The sequence below is a fragment of the Lycorma delicatula genome, chromosome 7, assembly GCF_047948215.1.
Source record: "Lycorma delicatula isolate Av1 chromosome 7, ASM4794821v1, whole genome shotgun sequence".
NCBI lineage: Eukaryota > Metazoa > Arthropoda > Insecta > Hemiptera > Fulgoridae > Lycorma > Lycorma delicatula.
In genome coordinates, this window is record NC_134461.1 from 45,439,763 (window position 1) to 45,465,269 (window position 25,507).

The window sequence follows — 25,507 nt, forward strand, 5'->3', positions numbered from 1 at the left end:
CTATTTGTTAATAAGTCCACTGTAAAAGGGAAAATGAAATAAGAGTCCTGCTTTTCGCTACAAGCTGTAGCAAAAACAAAGAATGTGATCGTTAAGTAACCTTTAATTATTATTAATAAAGTTATATCGTAACATGGAACGATGGTTTTAGTTGATGAAATAACAGTTAAGGCTAGCGGTGAAGACCGTTAATCCTTATATTCTATACAATTATTTATTATAATCTTACTTCGCTCTCTATAATCTTGAATAATAGACAAACATATTTAGAAAAACGCTCTACATTAAAAATTAAATCGTATTTGGAACAATTAGGTTTGGCGTCCAAGAGGTGATGTGGGCGCAGTGTGGAAGTAACGTGGTGATGGTGGTGTACGTCGAGTAGGTGGGTAAAAGAATTTACAAGCTTTCAGTCGTAGTGATATTGTCTTCTGATAACGAATATGTTTTATCTCTTGCGCAATTGAACAGCAAATAACAAAATTATAAACATTTTTACAAGAAATATCTGTTACAAGAAATAAATAAAAGAAGTATTTATAATAGAGATTTCTTTAAATCTGTTTATATGATCGGTGCATCAGTTTTTGGCAAGAGAAAAACATTTCGGATTATTTAATGCGTTTAAACTGATACGAAAGGTTTTAATTATTCCACTTTCTGAAAATATAAATATTTACTATTACTTTCCCGCCTAGCGCTTATAGCAGAGCTATAACTTTAGAAGGGAAAGTATGGTAATCGGTCCAGTTTTGGCGTATGCGGTTTTCACCGGAAAAAACCAAAAATCCGGATGGAAATTTTCCGGTTGCTGGTATGTACGTGTGTGTATGTTCGGTGTTAGGTCTCACACCCTTGCCGCCCTCCGTGGCGCGAGTGGTAGCATCTCGGCCTTCCCACGGAGGTCCTGGGTCCGAATCCCGGTCAGGCATGGCATTTTTCACACACGATACAAAACATTCATCTCATCTCTGCAGATTGAATTGCTTAACTGCGGACCCGGAGGTAAAACAAACCAAAAAAAAAGTCTCACACCCTAAATCACTTCGTATCTCCAGAGCTACTCCACCGATTTTGACTAAACTTTGGCATATTACATCTACGACGGTTATTTTTTTTCAAGGTCCGATCGGTCGCGAAATAAAAACCCTCGCAAAAGTCGGATGAACCTTTGCGCATATGTGTTATGCAGCGTTTCTAGTATGGCCTTCAATCACGCCGCGTCACTTCGTTTTGTTCTGAACACGCAGCTAGCGCGTAAACATGTCTACAACAATAGCATCTCCCGCCGAGTGTGAGGTGCGTGCGTTAATTCGATTTCTTCAGGCTGAGGGGTGTAATGCGGCTTAAATTCATCGACGAATAAGTAACGTGTACGGTGAAACTTTAATAAATGACAGCAAAGTGCGTCAACGGTGCAGTAACTTTAAAGCAGGACGTACAGATGTTCATGATGCAGGCGGTCTGAGAAGGAAGCGAGTGTCAACCGATGATCTCGTTGAGCGAGTGGATGAGGCGATTCGAGAAAATCGTCGTTCACAATTTCTGTATTGACCGATTCGCTTCCTGAAATTTCAAGGTCAGCTCTCTACACAGTTGCGAGTGAGAGACTTCAGTACCGTAAACTGTGGCCGAGATGGGTTCTTGAGATGGTTGCTGTCCGACCATCACAAAACAATGAGAACGGACGCCTCCCTAACGTTTCTCCAGCGTTACCACAATGAAGAAGTTTTTTTGAACAAAATTGTCACAATGGACGAGACACGGGTCCATTTCGAAACTGAAGAAACAAAAGAACAATCCAAACAGCGGATGCATTCTCATTCTCCCGGTAAATCAAAGAAGTTCAAGCGAACCTTCTCCAACAGAAAGCGTACGGCTACTGTGTTCTGGGACCGGAATGGAATTCTCTTGGTGGAATTCATGGAACGTGGCACGACCATCACTGCAGTCTCATACTGCGTGACTCTTCAACGTCTACGAAGGGCGATTCAGAATAAGCGGAGAGGAATGTAGTCATCAGGCGTTGTCTTTCTCCACGACAATGCTCGGCCGCACACTGCGGCTGTAACAAAGAAGCTCCTGCAGCGTTTTCGTCGGGAAGTGTTTGATCACCCACCATACAGCCCGGACTTGGCTCCGTCCGATTTTCACCTCTTTGCTCACACGAAACGCCGGCTAGGAGGACAACATTTTGGCACAGACATCGAGCTGCAGACCGGCGTAGAAACACGGCTGAAAACACAGGCGGCTCAGTTCTATGACGAGTGTATTGGAAAGTTTGTACCGCGCTACGACAAATGTCTAAATCGGAGTGGCGACTATGTAAAGAAATAGCGTAACTATGTAAGTACTTGTTACAAATAAAAAATTTGTTATTATCACTGTGGTTTTAATTTCGTGACCGATCGGACCTTGAAAACAAAATAACCCTCGTATAATAATGAATTTCTTTTTCTTAAAACAGACAAAATTTTGACTTTGTACATAAGATTTATCGTTAACATTACTTAATACTGGAATGTTGTAATATAACAACATGCTAACGTACATTTTGTTATAATTTTCTGTCGGATATATTTTCAAACAAAATTCAAGAAAATTAGTACAACAGAAAAATAATATAGATTTCTACACACCAGAACCATATGTCAAACTATATGTCAAGCAGTTTCTTGGCTTCTTTTGATTTTTTCTGACAAATTTTTATAGATATATTTTTATTTTAAATAAAAATAAAATTATAAAAACGTTAAAATAAAATAATTAAAACTTTTCTAATACGTTAAAATTGAAAGATTTAAGAAAGCGCAATTTTTCATCTCTAGTGTGGTTCTTTTGAAATCGGTTTCATTATTATTTTTCTTAAGTTTGTTTTATTTTGTTTTCGGCCACTCGACCGATCTATTAACAGTAAATAATACGTTACTTTGACATTCTGATCTGACCTTTTAATTTCACCATTTTTATAGATTAACAACACAAAATTTGGCTTTGACTTTATAAACAAATCAAATTTATAAAATCCAGGACTTCCCTGCAGTCGAACTGTCCCGTAAATCAACACATTATATCACGTTGGCTACAGTATTTTTCTAATGAAAATTATTTTTGTATAAATTAATTTCTACTAACCAACAATTTAAAAAGTGTAAATCCTAGTACTTTCGGAGCTGTAACTCCATCTTCAGGTATGTTAATTTAAATTCAAATAATCCATAATCAAAATTATTATGTTTATTATAGTCGGTCGTCAAGAATAAAATTAATTCGTGCGTCAATATGATAGTAACATCATGTTTGTAAGATGTTTGTGATTATTATATATTAAAGCTATCAAATAGGATACAAAATTATAGACCAAGATATATATATATATATATATATATATATATATATATATGAGAACAATTTAAGAAAAATGATAGAAAAGTATCATAACGAAGAGAAGTACTAAAGAATGACAAAGATAATCATAGGCTGTTAACAGTATAAAAAAATTAAAATATCTTTTTCAGGGTCTTTTACAGAAAATATAATATAATTAAACAGGAAATTCTAATATTTACGTAAAAATTAAGAAAAAACATAGTAAATAATATAAAAACAAATATATTACTGACCTTATAATAGCTAGTGGATGTTGATATACGGCATCATAACATTTCTAATATAATTTCTAAAGAAATGTCCGAGGTCCCCCCCCAGTGTGTAAATATGTCAATTCCATACCAGACTGCAATATCCTCATCTGAATTATTACATTGTAATAAAGCAATCGTTAAGATGAGTTAAATTAAATTCTTTAAAAAACATATCTGAAAAAAAAAGATTATAATTCAGTTTGTTTGTAATATATTGTGAATTATAAGATTTAATACGCGCATTGTAATTATGCAATATTAAGGAGGTTTTTTTTTGTAGAAATTTTGTTAAATAGACTGTATAATCCTCTGTTGAATTGAATCATAAATAAATAAAATTTTTATCCTGATCGATTCATAACAACACATTATATAGATGATTTCATAAACGGTACTCGTATACTATTCCGTGTAAAAAGAAAAGGAACTGTGTCAGCCTTTGCCGGATGAATCGTAGAAAGCCAAGGTAAAACCATCAGATTAGCGTCACAAAATAACCGCTTACATGTATTTATATTTTAAGTTTATAAATTAGAAAGTGGAGATTGAAATTCCTGGGTCGTGTGTACAGAATGGACGAACAGCGACTAAATAAACAGATTTTCATTAAAATCTGTGAACAAAAGAGCAACTTTGGGACCTACAACGATGAAAAAAGAATTACAGAACTTAGGGATCAGTGAACAGGAAACGAATGATAGAAAGCTAATCTGACAAAAAATACGTAAAATTGAGTTAGAAATGTGCGATGAAGGAAAAGACATACGAAAGTGAAACGGTCAAAAAAAAATAAATGCCAAACATATATAAAGAACAAAAGAATGTTGAAGGAAATGAAAAAGAAAGCGGAAGAAATGACATTTGTGTGGTTTGTAGTCGGCCTAAATGCAAAAAATAAAAACATGAAATAATGTTATGGTATTTTAATGGAGATACAAAGTATAAAAAATAACTAACAATTTAGAAGGCATAATGAAAATTATTTTACTGCATATTTACGTACATATTAATAATAAGCTGAATAAGGTGCAGAAAATTCAGAGTTTTTTAAACATTTTCAATTATTATTTAGAATTTCATTTTCAGAAATAATATTGTGTTAGTAAAACAAAATCTTTTAATTCTATTTAAAATAAATTGTCGGGAGACAATTTAAACGATTTGGTAATCTATTTAAAGTCGCAACAGAAGCATAAGGTCCTTTGCCGTAAGCCAAAGTATTGCGCTGAGTTACATGAAACCGGTTCTAATATCGGCTATAGATCTGATTACGAGATCATGGATACCGTCGCTCTTTGGTGGTTGGGTTTCAATTAACACCGATCTCAGGAGCGGCTGACCAGAGATTTTAAAGACTTTAGTTCATTTACATTTATACACGTCATCCTCATTCATCCTCTGAAGTAATATTTTACGGTGGTTCTGGAGGCTAAACAGAAAAAGAAAGAAGTTCTTTATCGGCATTAACCGGTCGGGGTCTAGTGGTGAACTTATCATAGTGAATCATTTGATTTCGAAGTCAAGAGTTCTAAGATTCAAACCCTAGTAAAGGCAGTTACTTTTATACGGATTTGAATACTAGATTGTGGATACCGTGTTCTTTGATGGTTGGGTTTCAATTAAACACACATCTCAGGAATAGTTGATGTGAGACTGTACAAGACTACACTTCATTTACATTCATACATATCATTCTCTGAAGTAATACCTTACAGTAGTTCCAGAAGCTAAACAGAAAAAGAGAGTTCTATTATCAGATTTGATAGCATGGATATTATTATTTTTTTAAAAAGGGACTATTTTTGGAAAAGAATGCACATTCATAAATATAAACTCAAGGATAACTAAAAATATTTCATTTTCTAAATATCAATCTACACGATTCATATTTATCGCCGCCAAACAATTTTCTAACAGCCTATTTATGCATTTTGAAAATTTGTTTTAACTTTTTAGGGAAACCGTAAAGAGGTTTACTATACTTTAAAATTCAATATACATAAGTATAGTACATATTTGATAATTGTCAAGCGTAAAGTTTTATAAAATACTTCATACGTGTTTACTTTGCCGTTTTTAATAAATTATCAAACGATTTAAAAAATCGTAGAGCCATTTATTTAAAATACAGACGGTTCAAAGAGCGACACAATCTCACGGAAGAATGTTTTCTTCTTTTGTTGCAAGTTTAATAGAGGTAAAACGGGTTACAAAATGCAGCAGATTATATTCGTCGCCTCCCGATACATTAGATGTGCCAGTTAGGCCCAGACCCAGAACGCCTTCACAGAAAAGTAGTTCTCCATCAAACGGCAGAATCAAGAGACAGGGAATGCGGCAGACGCAGCCAAAAGCGCTCGACCGAAAACGCTAGCACCAGAAAAGTCGATCGACGTGCAAGCTTTATATTCTGTTAGTCCCGAGAAATCTGTGCGACGTCTATCTAACCGGTCCGATCTTTTTTGGTAACGCCCGCACGGCATGGAACAAGCGTTTAAAGATGCGTTCACACAGAATTCCTGTCGTTCACGAGTTGTTACCTGAAGACACTGGTAAAGGTGTAGCTTTCTGTCAGGGGTTCATGTCATAACTCGGACGGGGATGAATTGGACGATCGGTTTCGATCCGACGAGGCACGGTTCCAGCAATATGGAACTACCATGAACGCACAGAATTCACGCATCTCGCGTACGGAAATCCACATCAGTGCACTAGTCTCCTCTCTGCGGACAAAAAATGGGAGTTTCGCGTGCAATATCAGTAGTCGAAACTTCATACATTCTTTCCGGCACTGTGAACTATGAGCGCTACATACAGACGGTGCAACAATTTGTAAACACTATACCTGCAGACCGGATAGATTACACGTGGTTTTAATAGGACAATGCTACGGCTCATATAGCCGACTTTCTTGTATCAGTGTTTTCGTGGACAATTGATTTCGAAGGGATTGTGGCCCGCTCAGTCTCCTGATTTATCCTTTCCTGACTTTTTCTTGTGGGGGGATACCTTTAGGATGCCGCTTACAAAACTCATCCTCACACCGTTCCTGAATGGCAGAGCGAAATTAAACGATGTGTCGCGAAACACATTTTTTAAAACGATGTTTTAAACGAAAAATATCTATTATTCGAAGCGAATGAATTATCAACCCCTCGAATTACAAAACGGTTTATTTCAGTATATTTTTCTTCAATCTAATGTTTTAAGTAGATTTCAAAAGATAGCTACGTATTGTAATGGATACAATGATTTGATTTCAGGAAAATTTCGACATATCTTGGCGTTTCACAGCCTCAGCCCCAAAACCAGCGTCAACTCAAAAGTTTATAATTTTTTTTTTTTGTCTTCAGTCATTTGACTGGTTTGATGCAGCTCTCCAAGATTCCCTATCTAGTGCTAGTCGTTTCATTTCAGTATACCCTCTACATCCTACATCCCTCACAATTTGTTTTACATATTCCAAACGTGGCCTGCCTACACATTTTTTTCCTTCTACCTGTCCTTCCAATATTAAAGCGACTATTCCAGGATGCCTTAGTATGTGGCCTATAAGTCTGTCTCTTCTTTTAATATATATATATATATATATTTCAATTTCTTGGGAACACGATAACTGCCGTAATTTTTCAAATTCTTCCTTAAAAATAACTCGTCAAAAAATCAAGGTCTAGTTCGTTAACGGCCAAAATCGGATCATGGGACCGGAAATGGGGGAGTTTTTCGACCTTTCGAAAAAACAAAATATCGCTGTAACTGTCTTATTAAGTAAAATATCGAAAAGTTTTTACTATTCTTTGGATAAGGATTTTTTTAAACTTATCTAAGTAAAGCTTTATGATATTATTTAATTTTATATTATTTTAATTTTTTTACTGATGCCTTTCCCTCAAAAATTATTGCATACCAGCACGAAGCCGACTAAACTATAGCTGATATTCGCCCTGAATTTGGTCTTTTTACTCTGTTCATCGCATCGAACGGTTATAGTCATAATAAACGTAAAGAAATCAACTTTATATGTTATCATTTATATATCTTGCACGACTTGTATAACACAGAAGTCACAGATCAGGAATTTATTATGTAATCACTTGTTCAAACGCTTCTTCATTCTGTTTAGCGCTGGCAAAGGAGCAATTGATGAAAGACACGATGATATCGTCGTTTCCAACTTGTAATTCTGTGTTTTGTAATTCATTTTTGTGAGCAAGCGAACAGTGAAACTAAAATCGGTAGATGATAATCTCATGTTCTTACTAATATTATGAGCAACATGACGCCAGAAAATCAGAGAAGTGAGCCATACAGATTCAGATGATATTATTGAACTGAAAAACGATTGTCGCAACATTTCGGGAACAAAAGAATCTACTAACAGAATTGATGGAGCTTGGGACTGCAGCGATATCAGAATCTTATTATGAATTGAAGGATGTTAAACAAATTAAACGGTGCAGGCTGCTCTCGATGGCTGTTATTCGTCTGAATGAAAATGCATAATCTTACCCTGTAGGCCACTTAAAGACGTTAGTTGTGGGTTCAAGTTGGAGATTTTCTGGACACTGCTTGAATACCTTCTCTTTATTAAGATAAAGATTTGTCTGTTAATCGGTATAATGAACTAACAAGGGGCTCAGAAATGGACTAGTAGTGGATTACCAAATTCATTTCTACAAAAGTCGGTGTTGCGGTACAACAAGTACCCGAGAGTGGAAAGCGACTAGACGAAAGTCTAGTAGAGATATGTTTGTAAGATATAGCGATCCAAATAACAAAATATTTAGACACCGTTTTTTGTTTTTGTTTTTTTTTTTTTTTATTACCAGAAATCATGAACATGCTATATTTGTCTATACATTGAGGAGAAAGGCCTTTTCACGATAGCTTTAGATTTTTACTAAAGTAAAACTTGCCGGTTTTTATCCGTTTGTCCTAACATCGCATAAGAAGAGCCGAACAATTTTTTGTAATTAAGAATTACATTAAACCCGATTGAAGTTTAGATATTTATTTTAAAACGTGTAGAGGAACCGCAGCCGATACGATAATTTTTTTTTTATTTCTACTTGCTTAGGAAGAAATTGTAGTATGGAAAAAGTCAATAAAATAATTATAGACATTTATATATGTCATTTGCCGTAAACAAAGGATCGAATGCGACAAGATACGTGATACAAGTCCCACAAAACGGCATTGCCGTTCTCAAGAAAAAAGCATTTCACGACGGGCATAATAAGGAAAGCGAGGGCTGAAGCGATTACCCGTTGTCTTCTACCCAGAGTAGGCCACCCCACTAAAACGCAGGAAATCTTTCACCTGTACAAGCCGACACCTCTGTTCAACACTGGGACCGGTCGCGTATGTAAATCAATATTCTTAATGAAAGCGAAAGCAATTTTATCTCTTGCATCTGTTGTGCTTTATATGCATCACCGCATTGTGATTGCGACAGATTATGTAATTAAACAACTTCTGCTAGGTCACAGATAATGAATCGCAAAACGTACCTCACAGTCGCAAACAGTAACATCATGCGATGCATCGACTCCATGTACGAAATTGAAACCATCACTTGACCTAAACATTCTCCCATCTAACAGCCAATCGTCAGTCACCAGATGCGTAACAAAAGAACAGTTTTTTGTAAAGTTTTCATATATAGCCCTATCCTTTTTCACAAATAAGTCACACTGATATCTATGACTAGATGTCTAACAGAAATTAAATTTTAAATAATCTCAAAAACTGTAACCGATTTGTATAACAAAAACAGTTTACCTCATTTTGTTCGAAGTTAGTAACCCACCGTGTTGGTTTAGTGGTGAACGAGTCTTCCCAAATCAGCTTATTTGGAAGTCAAGAGTTTCAGCGTTCAAGTCTTAGTAAAGTCAGTTACTTTTATACGGATTTAAATACTAGATCGTGGATACCGGTGTTCTTTGGCGGTTGGGTATTTCAATTAACCACACATCTCGGAAATAGCCGAATTGAGACTGTACAAGACTGCACTTCATTGAAACTCATAAATAGCATCCTCATTCATCTTCCGAAGTATTATCTAAACGGTAATTACCGGATGCCAAACAGGAAAAAGAAAGTTAAAATGTTCTAAATAAGTAATCGTTTTCTGTATGTCTGTCCAAATACGAATCTGAACTAGAAATAGTTAAGAGAACTTCCGAGAATTAATTATAATTAGATTTGTCAAATGAAAACCCCAAAGGGTGTAGAATAAAGTTGCTCGCTTCCTTAGGTTTCTGGCCTCGCAGAGGATGGCTAAAGGAGTTTGTTGCTCTAATAGACAGAGTGAAACCCGGATGGCTTGGGGCCGGTTTGGGCGTTTACTTCACCAAGGTAGGCGTTTTGGCATCGAGCCACGGATAGTTTAGTTATTAGTCTTCAAGACAGAAGTAGAATAAGTTAGAAATTCGGTGATGGAGCTAAAGTGCGGGTGGGTGAAGGTTTCCTCGTTCCCAAAAGCGAATCAGAACAGAGTAAGTTAGTGTTTGTTTCTTGTTAAGATTTCCTAATTGTTTTTGACAGACTGAGATGGATTTGGATATATGTTGAACAAAACTGTCGTTGTTGCAATAATCATTTATTAAAGAGGTACAAGAATAAAAATTTAGGTGTTTCTAGTAAACTCGAATGAAATCTTATATATTAGATAACGATGTCTAGTTTGAAACTGCGTTATGGGAAACGGTTATTTTGTTACCTTCGGTCACAAAATAACCATTTTCCTGTTATATAATCAAAATTTCCCATAACTCAGTTAGGCGCGTGGATCACGCTTCCGCGAAACGGTTATTTAATTAGTTGAGAGTAGATGAGCAAAAATTTGGAAAAGCCAGTAACGAAAGGGATAGTAAAGTTGAATTACAACACTGATGGAAATGTCTGCCCAGGAATTTGTATCGATGATATCCCGACAGAGGCCAAACTAATACTGTGATACGTAATCAAAGTCAGAGGGTCTATAAGACGATCTCCAGTAAAGCCCATCAGAACTAGGAACTTAAGGGGTGTTATAGCGTCCGGTATCTTCACAAGACAGGTATCTTCCTCTACGAGGGTCAGGATGTACGTGAATGTATTTATGTATTTTCAACTTTTTCGAATGATAATAATTGATAAATATTTAAAAGTTTTTTTTTTGTTTTGTTTTTGGTTGATAATTAATTCACCACGTAAGCTCGAAGTTTGGGCATGGAATGATGAAATACATATTATCTAGCGTGTGAAAAAACGTCATGGAAGTTTAAAATTTTTGTCCTACTTCTTTTTCTCTAAACTTTTAACCAAAAAGCGGGAGAAAAATATTTTTTTGTTACGAGTTGTACGAGACTACTACTAATTTCATGTTGAAATTTTTCTCAAATTTTAAACAGGATTAAAATAGATTTATTTAGTAATTTTTATTAAAATTTGTACATATTTTCGTCTATAATCCCTAATAAGAAAGTCGAGGAAATGGACTTTTACATTACGGTTTTACGTTACGGGTTTTTATCTTACTGAAAAATAAAACTTTAGTTTTATATGAATAAATATATTTGAGTCGACTACAAAAACCGTCTCGCTTGCCTGTTACTTATGAAGATAGAAATAATTAATTTTGTATTATTTTTTCAGAACGGATAGCTTTTTTTTAAAGTAACAATGCAAAAAAGAAAAGCTTAAGATCGTATCGTAAATATTAATTATGACAGTCGTGTAATCATTGACTTTTTTCTTAGAGAAAGTAATTTACTCGGAGTTTTAAAATATCACTGCACGAATAATAAACGTTCAAAACTTGTAATTATCTCGATTTTAGTTACTACTCAAAAAATTATGAAGTTATCCAAATAAATTTAAAATTAAGCAGTTTAGGTCGTAAAAAATAAGTACTTACAGAATCATTTAGATCGTTTCAAATCATATAATTCACAACAAATATCGGTACAAATACACAGACATGTATACATGTATATTAGGTACGACACAAAAATTTGATTGTAACTAGTTTTCTGTGAAAATATAAATTATTCTACTGTTATTTTTTACCGCTCTTATATTAACTCGCTCTTCGACTATACGTGAAATTCACGTTACGGAACCTACCGATCGAATTTTGAAGCGCTTCCGCTTATCCATTCGATCTGTAATTTTCCATACAGGTTTGCTCCTGATAATGACATATTTTAACAACATTTACAAGTCTCTAAGACGCCCCTAAGTTGCTAACTGAAAAAAAAATGCCTCTCGAACTTACGCAACCCCGTATACATGCATATTTTCTTAGTGAAAGAATTATCCGTGTTTAATTTATCCATTAAACCTGAATAATTCGTAACATGATATTGTCGTGTCAATCGATTAGATTGAATGAACGTATTTTTTCTACCGCCGAGAAAAAAATTCAAATTTCATATAATCGCTCAAACCTGTGCGGTAGTGCAGCTGTAAAGTATAAACTTATGAAGACTAAGAAATAGAAATTAAAAAACATGTAAAAACAACTTTTTTAAAAAACAGTGTTATATTAAATGAACTAAAACGTAGAAATTAAAAAAAAAATTAAACACATTACTCTTAAATTAAACGTGCTAAAAGGTAAAAAATAATTTTAGGACGATATCTCAGAATGGATTTGACAACAAGCTTTGATGATGATATGTAAGATTATGTGAAAGTCATAGCTTCAAGTTAAAAATTTGATGTTTTTGTCAATTTTTTCATACGCGTGATGAATGGCCCAAAGAGTGGGGTGCCCATGTTAAAGTACAAATCTTTGCACTCCACTCTTTAGGCCATTCATCACGCGTATGAAAAAATTGACAAAAACATCAAATTTTTAACTTGAAGCTATGACTTTCACATAATCTTACATATCATCATCAAAGCTTGTTGTCAAATCCATTCTGAGATATCGTCCTAAAATTATTTTTTACCTTTTAGCACGTTTAATTTAACAGTGGTGTTTTAAAAATTTCTTTTACATATTTTTTATTTTTAAATAATAATAATAATAATTTATTATTATTATTAACAATTAATAATTACTAATGATTATTAAGTAGTATACTAATTATTATAGTATTTTTTTTTTTTTTAATTAATATTGGTACCAATTTTAGGCAATTTTAAAACTGCTCAATACAAAAATCTATTTCAGTTAGATTTTATTTATCCTAGCTTTAAATTATTTACATTTTGTTACTAATAATAATATTTTACGTTCAATAAAATTTTAAACTAAAAAAAATTTATTCAGGATTATTATTATATATATATATATATATATATATTTTTTTTTTTTTTAATTAAAAAATTTCAGAGTATATGCATCCAGTTTAAACAGATCGAACCTCAAGTCCCATGCAAATACAATACAAGGAGAGAACGGCGTATAATAGGTATGTGAAATCAATAAAACCAGGCGTAAATGGAAATTCTTTGGAAATAACTAAAACCAACAATATATAATGAATAAAGAATAAAAATTTAATAACAATAATGCTTGCCCGGTACTTGTACTTGTATTGTACAGTTTTTCTTTATTCTAATTTACTTGTTAAGTTTTGATATCGCTAAATAACAAGCCTTTAATTCAATAGCAAACAATATATGGAACACTGAGGAAGTTATTTAAAGTGCAATATTTTAAATCTGTTTATTTACACAGATCACAACGAATGTGGACAGTTTTAAATTTGTTAATCGTATTTGATGCGTAACAACACATCTACTGTTCATTAATTATTTAAGAAAAATACTTAAAAATTGGCTTAATTTACAAACAGCAAATTTTGATCCTGACGAGCCATCTTGAAAACCTGTTTAGAATTGCAGATTCAATGACAAATATTGATAATTTTCTCAAATTTATTTTGATTAGGGTTTTGAAAAAGTATTTTTATTTTATTATTAGAAACGAGTTGTTTTTAAAATCACTGAAACTTCGAGGTTTATGTAAGCTTCCGAAAAACAACGACAAATATTTAAATATATATACTTTTTCTTTTTATGAAAGAACGAGTATCAACAGCTACGGTCATTAGCCCGGTGAAAATCGATAGCGTATGAAAAGTTACCGTAGCTGACCGGGATTCGAACCCAGAACCATCTCGCTATTTAAATATTGTTCTATTAAATTACGTGAAAAAAAAATTAATATGGCTCAATCTTTTAGTTAATTTTAATGAAAATATAATTGCAAATATACCGAACTAGATATTACATTTTATTATAAATTTAGATTTTTTTTTAGATATAATTAACATAGCACAGTTCAAGAGAATTAATCTAAGTTATTTCAATTATGTCCATTTTATACACATCTTTTAATGGACTTCAGAAACCTATCGTACATACATTGCATTTTTTTTTCTTTCACCTCTGGGACCACCGCTAGGTATTGCTTCAGAAGATGAGATGAATAATTTGTAGCGTGTGAAAATGCCATGTCTGACCGAGATTCGAACCCGGGACCTCCGGATGAAAGGCCGAGGCACTACCTCTCGTGCTACGGAGGCCGGCAAAAATTGAACTATTTAGATATCTCTATATGTACTGCGAATATCTCGTCTGAAGCGTAGTAAAATAATCCTAAAATAAGATAAGAGGCTGCCGATACAGCTTTTAGTATCTTTCATAATTTTTTTAGGTTCAGTTCAAAAACATATTAAACTGCTATTCAAAAAATGAATTTTTCGATTATAAGCAGGCATTTTCAACAAAGTAAAAAATAAATTAAAAAAATTTACGTTTTTATTATTTATATACATAACGTTTTACATCCTCTGTATGTCCCGAAAGAGAAGTAAATATTACATCATATTAGTTAAACGAAATTTGAAGTTATCTCATTATAGTAAACTACTAAATTTACTATGGGGTTTAACATTTAGGTCACATAAATGTTAGATACGACGTTAAACTGATATTATGATTTGAAATGAAGGTATCGCAAGTTAAGAAAGGACGGAGTATGAAATTTTCCTATAGTTGTCGGGATGATGAGAGAGAAGAGAATGATGTAACGTGTGCGAAAGAGAAAGATCGAGTGAGTGAGGAACAGGCATGAGACACGACTAAAATTAATGGAAGTAATGTTGCAGAATACTATAAAGTTATTGTAACTTGGTCTAGCCGAATAGCCGGACATGTCTTCCTGCCAACGATTCCCCATTACATCCAGCTAACTCAGCGATATACACGTGTTAACCTGTATATGTACCGACTTGTACATATGAATACACAAGTGGTATTGTAGTTGAATGTGCGTTTGTTCACACAATTATCTACAAGATAAAACTAAACGAAAGAAAGAACGAAATAGTAAGACTTGTGGAAGAAATTTACGTAAAAACTTATAGGCGTAAAATATTATGATATATTACTACGTTAATAATGAATCAAAATATTTGCATATAGTTACAGAAACAATAAAGTTGCTATACTTACCGGCAATTGCATAAAGCTTACAAATTAGCATCTGAATAGTAAAGTTTTAAATAATAACAAAATTTTAACTGATTTGTTAAGTAGTAAAATATTAGACTTATTCAACCGTACAAAGTACCAAGTTACCATAAATACAACCAAATTAATCTTAAAATTTACAGTTTTTTTTTTGTTTGTTTTATTCTTAACTGATTATTATTTTTTTTTTTTTTTATTCAATTTAATTTTGATTAGTGAAATGAGTTAAATTAACATGCATTACCTGCAGAGTTAAACTGTTGAATTAATGCCAAGTAGTAGTTGATTACATTCAGCCTTACAATTTGTGTCTATAGAAAATTACATTATTTCCAACGTTTATAAAACTTAATATTTTATATATTAAATTTTTAAAAAATAAACGAAACTAAACAATTTTCGACATCAACAACACGCGTAAAACGAGAAAATACATTAAACTCTATTACATATTAAACATTACAAAAATTAAATCAGAAACACGTAACACAACACGCACGTCTCATTGTTTAATTCAACAGTATAATAAGAATCCGTCAGACAACGCGCTTTCAGTCATTCCCCACCCCGTCGTTGTTCAGTCTAATGTTCCGTTTTGTTCATAGACAACACATGATACCTAATTTTTGTAACAAGTAACTAACTGTTCTTTGTAGTTGTATAACCGAACGTCAAGCAAATAAAATACGAATTACTTTGTTTTAACATTACTCTATCAGTTTGATGTTCTTTATATTTGTAAAAATAAAAAATAAAATAAATGCGATAAATGAATTCGTAAAATAAATATAGTACTTTAAATAATACTAGTGACATGTGCAAACATGTTAAGTTTAAGTGAGAGTTGTAATAAAGCTTTAATTTCTTGTTTTTATATATATGTATATATCTACATAAAAGCGCAGGATGTAATCTTAAAGAAATAGAAAAATATATTAACTGCGTTCATCGCTTATTTGTTACCGTAGGAATACAAATGAAGGTTTATATAGTGTAATCACCCCTTGGTAAGACAATAACCGAAAAAAATAGTTACTATATTAAACGACTTAAGAATAATAAATTCCATATTTTTATTTATAACAATCGGTTCATACGATAATGAAAAAAATTTAATTTGTCTTTCACTACTCCTCATAATCATAATTAATGGCCCAAGTTTTTAATACGTGACCTGCAGATGAATTTCACAAAACTAACACCAAAACCTTTTCGTTAATTTTTTATTTGAAGTACTGTCCATCGTCAGCTGTTTTATAATTATTGAATACTTCATGTAGAATTTGAATTTGTAGTTTCTACAAATTACAATTTCTACATGAAATATTTTTATATCAGGTGACATAATTAAATGAAACTTGTACTATTTTGGTCGGATAATATATAAACGAAATACAATTCCCAAAAATAGAATAGTTTTTTCTTGCGATACCCATAGGGTTGGTCTAGTGGTGAATGCGTCTTCCCAAGTCAGCTGATTTAATAACTATTGAATTTAATAATAATTAATTTTTTTTCGGATAAATAATTATTTTTATTATATAATTTTAATAGGTATATAAAAAATTTAAAGCTTTTATAAAGAGATGATTCAATTGAAATCAAAAGGAGTTATTTTTAGTCGCCTACAGAAATATATGACTTTTAATTAACTTTTAAAAACAGAAAGTTTGCCGTATAAAAATGTAACGTTTAACACAACTGTTATAATTATTAAAATTTAAGAAGATTGTTGCTGAATTTTTTACTTTCCCGTTATGAGTACATCTCAATTTTCTCTATAAATACTGAATACTCGATTATATTAATTTAATACACTTAAAAAATTCTGAAAACACTTTTTTGGGGGTTATATTTTAATTTTTTAAAACTTAAAAGAATAAAAATTGGGAAATTTAATTAATTGAACTCTAAAATATAGTTAATCTTTATTTATTTGACATGCTACGACACTGGTTATATATATAGTACAATTAGGAACAAAAATTCACATCTTATGAAAATTAAATAAAATCCATCAACTTTTAATGATAGTAAAGAATAAAAAAACTCACATAAATGCTGTACAAAATTAATTAAATGTAAATACTCTTCGGTTTAATGCTTTTTAGTAGTTTTTATTCTTTCACGATTTTTTTAATCGGATTCTTTGTTACAATTACACAATCTATGTTTAACATTACAGTATTTCGTACTGACTAGACAGAGGTCAATCACTTTAATACCATAAACTACATCTCTACTGAACCCGCATTAAACTGGTAATACATGTACTTTTATTGTATACCGTAAAAATAATTTATAAGATAATTTTTTCTCGTTTTAAAGCGTTCTGTCGTGAACAATTTTATTTTATTGATATCCAAATTATTTGACGTTTATATCTACGCGTATAATAAATGTAATCTGTATAAATAAGTAGATCATGCAGGTCTGGTCGATGATTACATGTCAAAAAATTTTAATTCAACCGTTCCTTCTCTGTGTAAAGATTACAAGTAAATCAGGTCTTCTTTTAATAGAAATAAACGATTAAATTTCTCACATAATTAAGTAGCATTCAGACAGTAAAATTTTGAAAAAATTAACAGTAGCTCCAAACGATTTCTTTCACTATATCCGAATTAGAACCGCAGACTCCACTATTCATTTGTTAACAATTTAATAGATAAGAATGTAGTATATTACTTTTATGTGTTCGAGAATCTATCCCAAAATCTATTTTTAGTCAAGAGGCACACAGATAAATATTTTGAAAAATGGCTTATATTGCTAAATTTCATTGTCGTAATCGTTTATTATTAAAATTTTATTAATCATTAATATCGATATTATTCATGTACAGCTCTATACAAACAAAAGAAGTACACAAATCGTCATAAAAGGAAAAACGCCGTAATTGAAATAAACATAAAGACATTGAGGCAAAGGCCCTTTTTTGATTTTGTATGAAACTCACGAATAATAATAAACTTTAATTATATAACTAGTGAACCTGGCAATGCTATGTATTACTACGTTTGAATACAGGGTTATCGTAAAAGAATGGTGCGGTTTTGAACATGGTTTAAATTAAAACAGAATTACAGTTTAAGTTTTTTTTTTCAAATTTTCAACTTCTCTCCAACCATTAGTTAACATTTCTTCGTTAACGGTTGTAATTGCTTCATTAATCCTGTTTTTTAAGCGGTTTAGGTAGCGAATTTTTTGTGTATAAACAACGCTTTTGATGTAACCCCGCAAGAAAAAATCGCAAGGTGTCAGGTCTGGACTCCTTGGAGGCCAAAGTACGGGTCCTTGCCGGCCTATCCATCGATCTCCAAATATTTCGTTCAAAGCGTCCGTGACCGATGCATTGAAGTGGGGGGAGCACCGTCTTGTTGGAAATGAAGTCGGTGGATGTTTTCGAATTCATCCGGCTGAGGAAAGCAATAATCGGTTAACACGTCAAGATACGCCACTCCATTAATTGTTTTTTTCAGAAAAGAAGAAAGGCCCTATTACACGATTTTTCATCGCACCACACCAAACATTAACTTTAGGCGAATCGCGTTGTTTCTCTATAATTGCGTGTGGGTATTCAGAGCCCGTATTCGTTAATTGTGTCTGTTAACGCATCCATTCGCGTGGAATGTAGCTTCGTCTGTAAAAATTATGTCGTCTAAAAATGATTTGTTTTCACTTATTCTTTCCGACATTTCAACAACGAAATCGTAACGTTTTACACCATCATCGGGTTTCAATTCCTGCAGTATCTGGATTTTATAAGCGTGTAGTTTCAGTTTTTTACGTAAAACTTTGTGAACTGTTGATTTTGGAATAACTAATTCGACGCTTCGACGGGGGATGGACTTCCTAGGACTTCTAATTTCCGATCGTCTAATTAGTTGAACCGTTTCTTCTGGTACACTTGGTCTGCCGGTTGTTTCTGTTTCTTAACCGATCCGGTTTCTTCGAATCGTTTGAACCGACGTGTTATGTTATTTTTGTGCGGCGGGTCTCTTCCGAATTCATGTCAAAACGCACGTTGAACTAAAATTACGGATTTTAATTCGCCCATCAATAAAACACACTTTGCTTTGTCTTTATCCGAGAACATAGTAACTCGCTAAAGTCACCGCAACAACAATACAATAACTGACGTTGCGGTTACAACTGCTGATAAACAAACTTTTAGGTTGGAGGTTTTCGGGGATACCGATATAACATCTAGAAATTTCCCTACAATCTTCCTATGAATTACTGAAACCGCACCATTCTTTTATGATAACCCTGTATAATAATGGTATTAATATTATTTATTTTCACAAAAATCGTAAAAAAAACATAGCGTACGTAAATTAAGCGTGTATTATTACGTCATAATCATTTTATATTGAAAATAAATCTTAATAGTTTTAAGTTGATCGCATAAGAAAGCTACCTATTGTAACGGGTACCGTGGTTCGACTTCTCGAAAATTACAACATATCTCCGGATTTGAATACTAGATAGCGGATATCGGTGTTCTTTGGTGGTTGGGATTCAATTAACCACACATCTAAGCAACGGTCGACCTGAGACTGCACAAGACTACACTTCATTTACATTCATACATATCATTCTCATTCATCCTCTGAAGTAATACCTTACGGTACTTCCGGAGACTAAACGGAAAAAAGAAAACCCTGAAGTAAAAGGTTACATAAATATTTTTTTGTATTTATTCTAATGTCGACATATTACAAAATAGAATTTTCAACGAGTGTTCTGGATATTATTACATTTGCTATTTAATAATTAAAGAGATAAATCATTTCTTTAATAGAATTATACATCAAACGAAAAATGACCTCATGTTCTGCTTATCTCATGTTCAATATGACCACCGTCACGTCTAGCAACTTCTTTAACTCGAACTCCTATGTTTTTAATAACTCGACATATCTCGTTGCAAGCCTCGATAATCAGTTCCATCCCTGTTCGAGGATGTTTAGGGAAAATCATTTCCTTTAAAAATATCCAACAAAATAATCACACGGATTCACATACTAACAGTGGGACTAAAAAATTTAATTCACACACACACACACGCACGCACGCCCGCACAGTGTTAAGATGGTTGAAGTACTCTTATATATTTCATTTTTCTCCCGCGCAACTTATATACAACATTTTTCACTATCCGCATCAGGTTGTTGCTGTAGTTGATTGGTCTAACGCGTATTGCTGGCGCGTCCCATCGGAGCACCGTTCGAGTCCTGGTGGGTATAGAATTTTTTTTTCACATTAAATATTATTTCTTTATTTAATTCAAACCAACAGCGCGGTACTAACCTTTAAATTAATTATTATAAATAATATTTAAAACGAAAATATTAAGATACGCGTTTCCGACCGTATTCGGGCAGGGGCCCGATTGGGGGGGGGGGGTGGATAATTTTGTTACCGATCGGAAGCCGAGTCGAATCGGAACGGCAGATTTTTTTCCCGTGTCGATAGGCCTAACGGTTGCCGAGTTATTGGCGGTAAAAATCGGCAAAAAAGCTCCCTTAGCCTAGAAAAACGCCCTTACCGCGTCGAAGCGATTTTTCCAAAATCGTTGTCGTCACAGTTAAAAAGTCGAAAAAACCCCAAAAATACTAGATTTTCTGCTGAATTTTTTGACGGCAGGCACATTTTTGTCGCGCGACGAGGGTTCGGGCAGTTAAGTTTTGAAAAACGGCCTTAAGGGCTGATTTATAAAAAAATCGTAAACGAACGAACCGAGCGTCAGAGTAAGAGAAGGAAGCTACCCAGTAGGTAAAGTCGGCTCGGAAATCCGATTTTTCAACTTTAAATGGATTATCTCTAACCGTTATCGGTATAGAACAGTGCCGTTAACTGAGCCGAAACCGACAGTAGGATCGAGTTGAAAATACGGTAGACTGTTGAAGCGATCGGTCGGCCGTTTTTTCGGAAATTCAAGTACGAAATCCGATTTCACGTTGTCTCAGGCGAAATTCAAACTTACACCATTTCCGTATACCCGATATATGAATTACGACGGAGAGAAACCGTTCACGACTAAAAACGAGATTCGCCCAAGATAGGGTCAGGAAAGATGAACTAAAAAAAAATTCTCAGCCAGCAAGACGAGAGAGAGAGAGAGAGTGTGTGTGTGTGTACATTAAATAGCCAATTGTCAATGTTTCTCTCTCACACTTTCTCGTTCTCTCTCTATCTGTGTCTGTGCGTGCGCGTGTATGTGTATGTGTTAATGTGTATGTACACTATATATATATATATATATATATATATATATATATATATATATATATAGTGTACATATGTACTCTGTTGTCATATTCACTCACTCTCTCTCTCTCTCTGTGTTTGTGAGCGCGCGTATTTCTATTGTAAATATGCTTACTGTAAACTTAGTAATCGGGAGTGTGTGTGTTGGTGTGAGGTTGATGGTATGTTGCCGGGCCAGGCGCACATTCTTACTCTGTTATTATTTGCGTGGGGGGGATCACGTGATGCGCACTGCTGCTCTGCGCACCTCGCTGCAGACCGCTTAGCAACCGCAGCCCCTAACAACCGCCTCTCCTTGTAATCTTGTAATTACCACCCTTTTCTGTTAATGTAAGAAGATTAAATAATATTTAAATTAAATTATCATAATTCCCTATACGTAATCTACAGTATCTTATTATAATAAATAAATAAAAATATACATATAATCCTCATTCATCCTCTTAAGTATTATCTGAACGGTAATTACCGGACGCTAAAACACGAAAAAGAAAGTATACATAATATCATATGTTTTGCATGAAAAGTTATCGTTTATTATATATATTTATACTAGGACATCATTAGTCGGAATAAAATAAATATGTAAAAATAATAAATAAATAAAAATAGCATTAGTTTATATGAAATTGCAAAACTGGCAAGGAGTTAAGTGTAATCTCATATACTGAAGAGCGAATGTCTGTTATCATCGGCTTAATTTTTATCGAATATCCTATTCTGATTAGAAAGGTACTGAAGGAATTTGTGAAGGCGGTGTATAGTAACATTTTACCGGACTATGACGGATGATAATTAAAGAAAAAAATTTAATTCACCCACACACACACACGCACGCTCAGTATTAAGATAGTCGAAATATACAAACAAATTTCATATTTCTCCCAACTTATATACAACATTTTTCAAGGATTGCAAGAAGTAGGTGCTGTAGCCGAATGGTCTAAGGCGTCAGTTAAAATCGGTGTTTGTTAATTAAATCTTATAGGGTGATAGTATATTTTTTTCCTAATCTATAATTGAATATTTTTTATTAAAATAGGAATGCAAGACGCAAGTTAATTTAATTTGAATTAAAATTTTTATTGCTAAATCTAACCTTTATTTAAAATAAAGATAATTAACTTTTTTTCTTTAAATTATTTTCTATTAACATAATAATGCACTTAGTTTTGAAAATAGTGCATTACACACTGTGTTCCTTCTTACTGAATTGTGAATTTAAGACAAAATATAAATAAAAATTCCATTTAAATGTTAAATTTACTCGAAATATAAACATAAACGATTTTTAAAATCATTTTTCATTTTAACTGCTGTAAGATCCATTTTGACCAAAATACCAAAATATTTAAAAAATTTAATTGTAAAAAAAAACTATCAGTTGTTTTCCTTTCCTGTTCGTATAAATATTTATAAATAAAAAATATTCAAAGTCGATAAATTAAAAACTTTAGTTCAACAAATTTAGCAACATAATTCAGATTCTTTTTACTTTATTTTAAATATATAAACTCTGATTTAAACAACTAAACGCTTTTTCAAACAAAAACAAAACAAATATTAATTTTAAAATAAATGATTTAACTTTTACGATGCCCAGTTTTTTACATCCTCTCTCTTGCCGCCATGAATAGTGGTCATGTACAAGCCTTTCTGTTACATAGTTTTTTTTCTATAGTATCACTTGTCCTTGAAAGCATTACATATAATAGCGGTTGTCTCTTTGTTTTAACTACTCTCAGCTTTAACTGAAATTTTTTTTTAGCACAAGCGGCAGTGTAATTATAAAAAGAGTTTTAGACACTATATATATATATATATATATATATATATATATATATATATATATATATATATATATATATATATATATATATCTTACAGTTCTATACTTGTTCATCAATAATTTTATGTATAAACAAAACTCTTGACCGAACAAATAAAAAAAAAAATTTCAATAAAAAATCCTTTTTTCAGGCTTACTACGGAATATAGAATGAGAAACGAAATAGTTTCCTCTCTTCACAAAAGATGGATATATATTTTAAATATCGATATACCGATTCAAAATGTTCATTATGATAGCCAAATGGATTGTCTAATTATTAAACATCATTACCTTCATAGAAAATATTACTCTTAATTAGTAATATTACTGTAGGAGATATTTTACTTACATCACAGTCATTAGAAGAATAGAAATGATATCTAAAACAATAAATTAATATACGAGTTTTGAGCCGATTACTATTTTCTTTCGTAGTAAATTTACAAAACTTTTCTCAATATTTTTTTATTGTTAGATAAATTTTTAAGCGTAACTCTGGAATGAAATAAGGTTAGCCGACCGACCGGTATTTGTATTCCAGGACTTAGATATCTAATTTTCAAATCACTACAAATGCAGCGGTAAACTGCCAAAGTACAATGAAATCCGCAGTTCTATATAATAACATAATCCTCCCCAAAAATCAAAGCATTCCCGAACATTTTTCTACGAAAGGCCGTCGCTGCCGTCTACTGTTCCTCTCCCTTCTGTACCGCATATAAATTTTTATAACGATGAATGAGAGATCATTTTACGAGTATTTTTGCGCGACTAACTACCGGGTGATTGAAAAAGGACTTAACAAGTTTTAAAAGACACAAAAATTTATTTAACTTACTCATTCGGTCGAGGTCTCATTCACCGAAAACACATCGACGTTGTTACTTTGGTTCGATAACTCGGTTTAGATTTTATATCTCTTAATCCATATTTCTAATTTTTTCTGCATTCTGTATGAACGTGCAATTTTTGTTGAAAAGAACGGTCATTTATAATTAAAAAAATAACAGTATCCACTTTTACCAAAACAGTTAACGGAGCTGTTTTCGTTTACAACTCGATACTATATTTACGAGAAAGGGCGGCCTTATTATGTTATTGTTTTAATAAATCGCCAATCGTTTGAAAAATCTTCCAACCGATTTATTTAAAATCACTATTTATCTGCTTCCCGTTCAAAGTGTACTAAAAGATGCGCTCAAAATAATTTTTAATACCGAAATTGTGAATCATTTTGTAGTAATCTTTTATATTTAATGTATACACTTTAACATTATTTCTCGCATTTGTATTTAAACAATTAATTTGGATGTGAAGCATCGATTTTTTACATAATTTTCGAAGAAAAATAAGTTTCTTTACGTTTTCAGATATCAGGAAATTTAATCAAAAAAATAGCACAAGAAAATAAACGTTAGACAAGTTACAAGACAGGAATGTACAGAGATATTCACGAAAAATATCACAAACTTTCAGGACTAGTTCCAACGCTACAGGCACAAAATAGACAAAAACTCAGCTTGCTGGTCTCAAATTAAGAAAAATATATTTCTATAATATTGAATTAAAAGAAAAGCATTCAATATAATTCTAGCATTCCACATATCAGTTGCCTGTTTAATACAGAGTGATTCAACAAGTATATAACAAACCTTTAGGACGTGAAATACAGATGAAAATAAAGAAGAAAACTTGTGCAAATATAGGTTCGGAAACGGCTTCGTTAACAAATGTCGGGCGGGGAAAGATTTCGCCCTGATTTCTGTGCCTTCCATCAAATTAAGCTATACTGTATTACTGGGATCCAAATTAAGGAGGAAATTTAGTAGATTTATATGAAATCTGACCTGAAAAATTGAAAAAAAGGTAGGTCTTATAACTATATTTTTAGTAGTTTTTGAGAAATCTGTGGTAAAAAACAAAAGATTGGAGTTGAAAAAAACATTATTTTACGTTTGGTGTAAAATAACGTTGTTAAATTGGTGATAAAAACATTAAGGTTTTAAACAAAATTTGTAGAGAATTTGATTCCGAGTAAAACAGTATGAATAATTTGCACAGAAACAAAAGAATTTCGAAGTTTAAAAAAAGAAAAACTTCAAAATGTGACATATTTTATTAGGTATTAAACGAAACAAAACTACAAAACAAAATAGTTAAATATTTTAGAAAAATAAAGAAAACTATCAATAAAACAATGAATTAGTCATTTTTAAAGCTAATTAAAAATTAATTTTATTTAAATTTATTTGAAATATTTTATTTAGCGATACTGATTCCAACG

At 32.5% G+C, this 25,507-nt stretch overlaps 1 protein-coding gene across 1 annotated transcript in view; it reads right to left on the reverse strand.

The window, feature by feature from the left end:
- The window catches only part of LOC142327908 (uncharacterized), a 109,501-nt gene that overhangs the window by 13,924 nt on the left and 70,070 nt on the right, over positions 1 to 25,507 (reverse strand). Inside the window, exon 7 of the mRNA XM_075371275.1 lies at positions 3,624 to 3,818. Coding sequence (XP_075227390.1) covers positions 3,792 to 3,818 — 27 coding nt within the window. The 3' untranslated portion in view covers positions 3,624 to 3,791. The remainder of the gene's footprint in view (positions 1 to 3,623; positions 3,819 to 25,507) is intronic.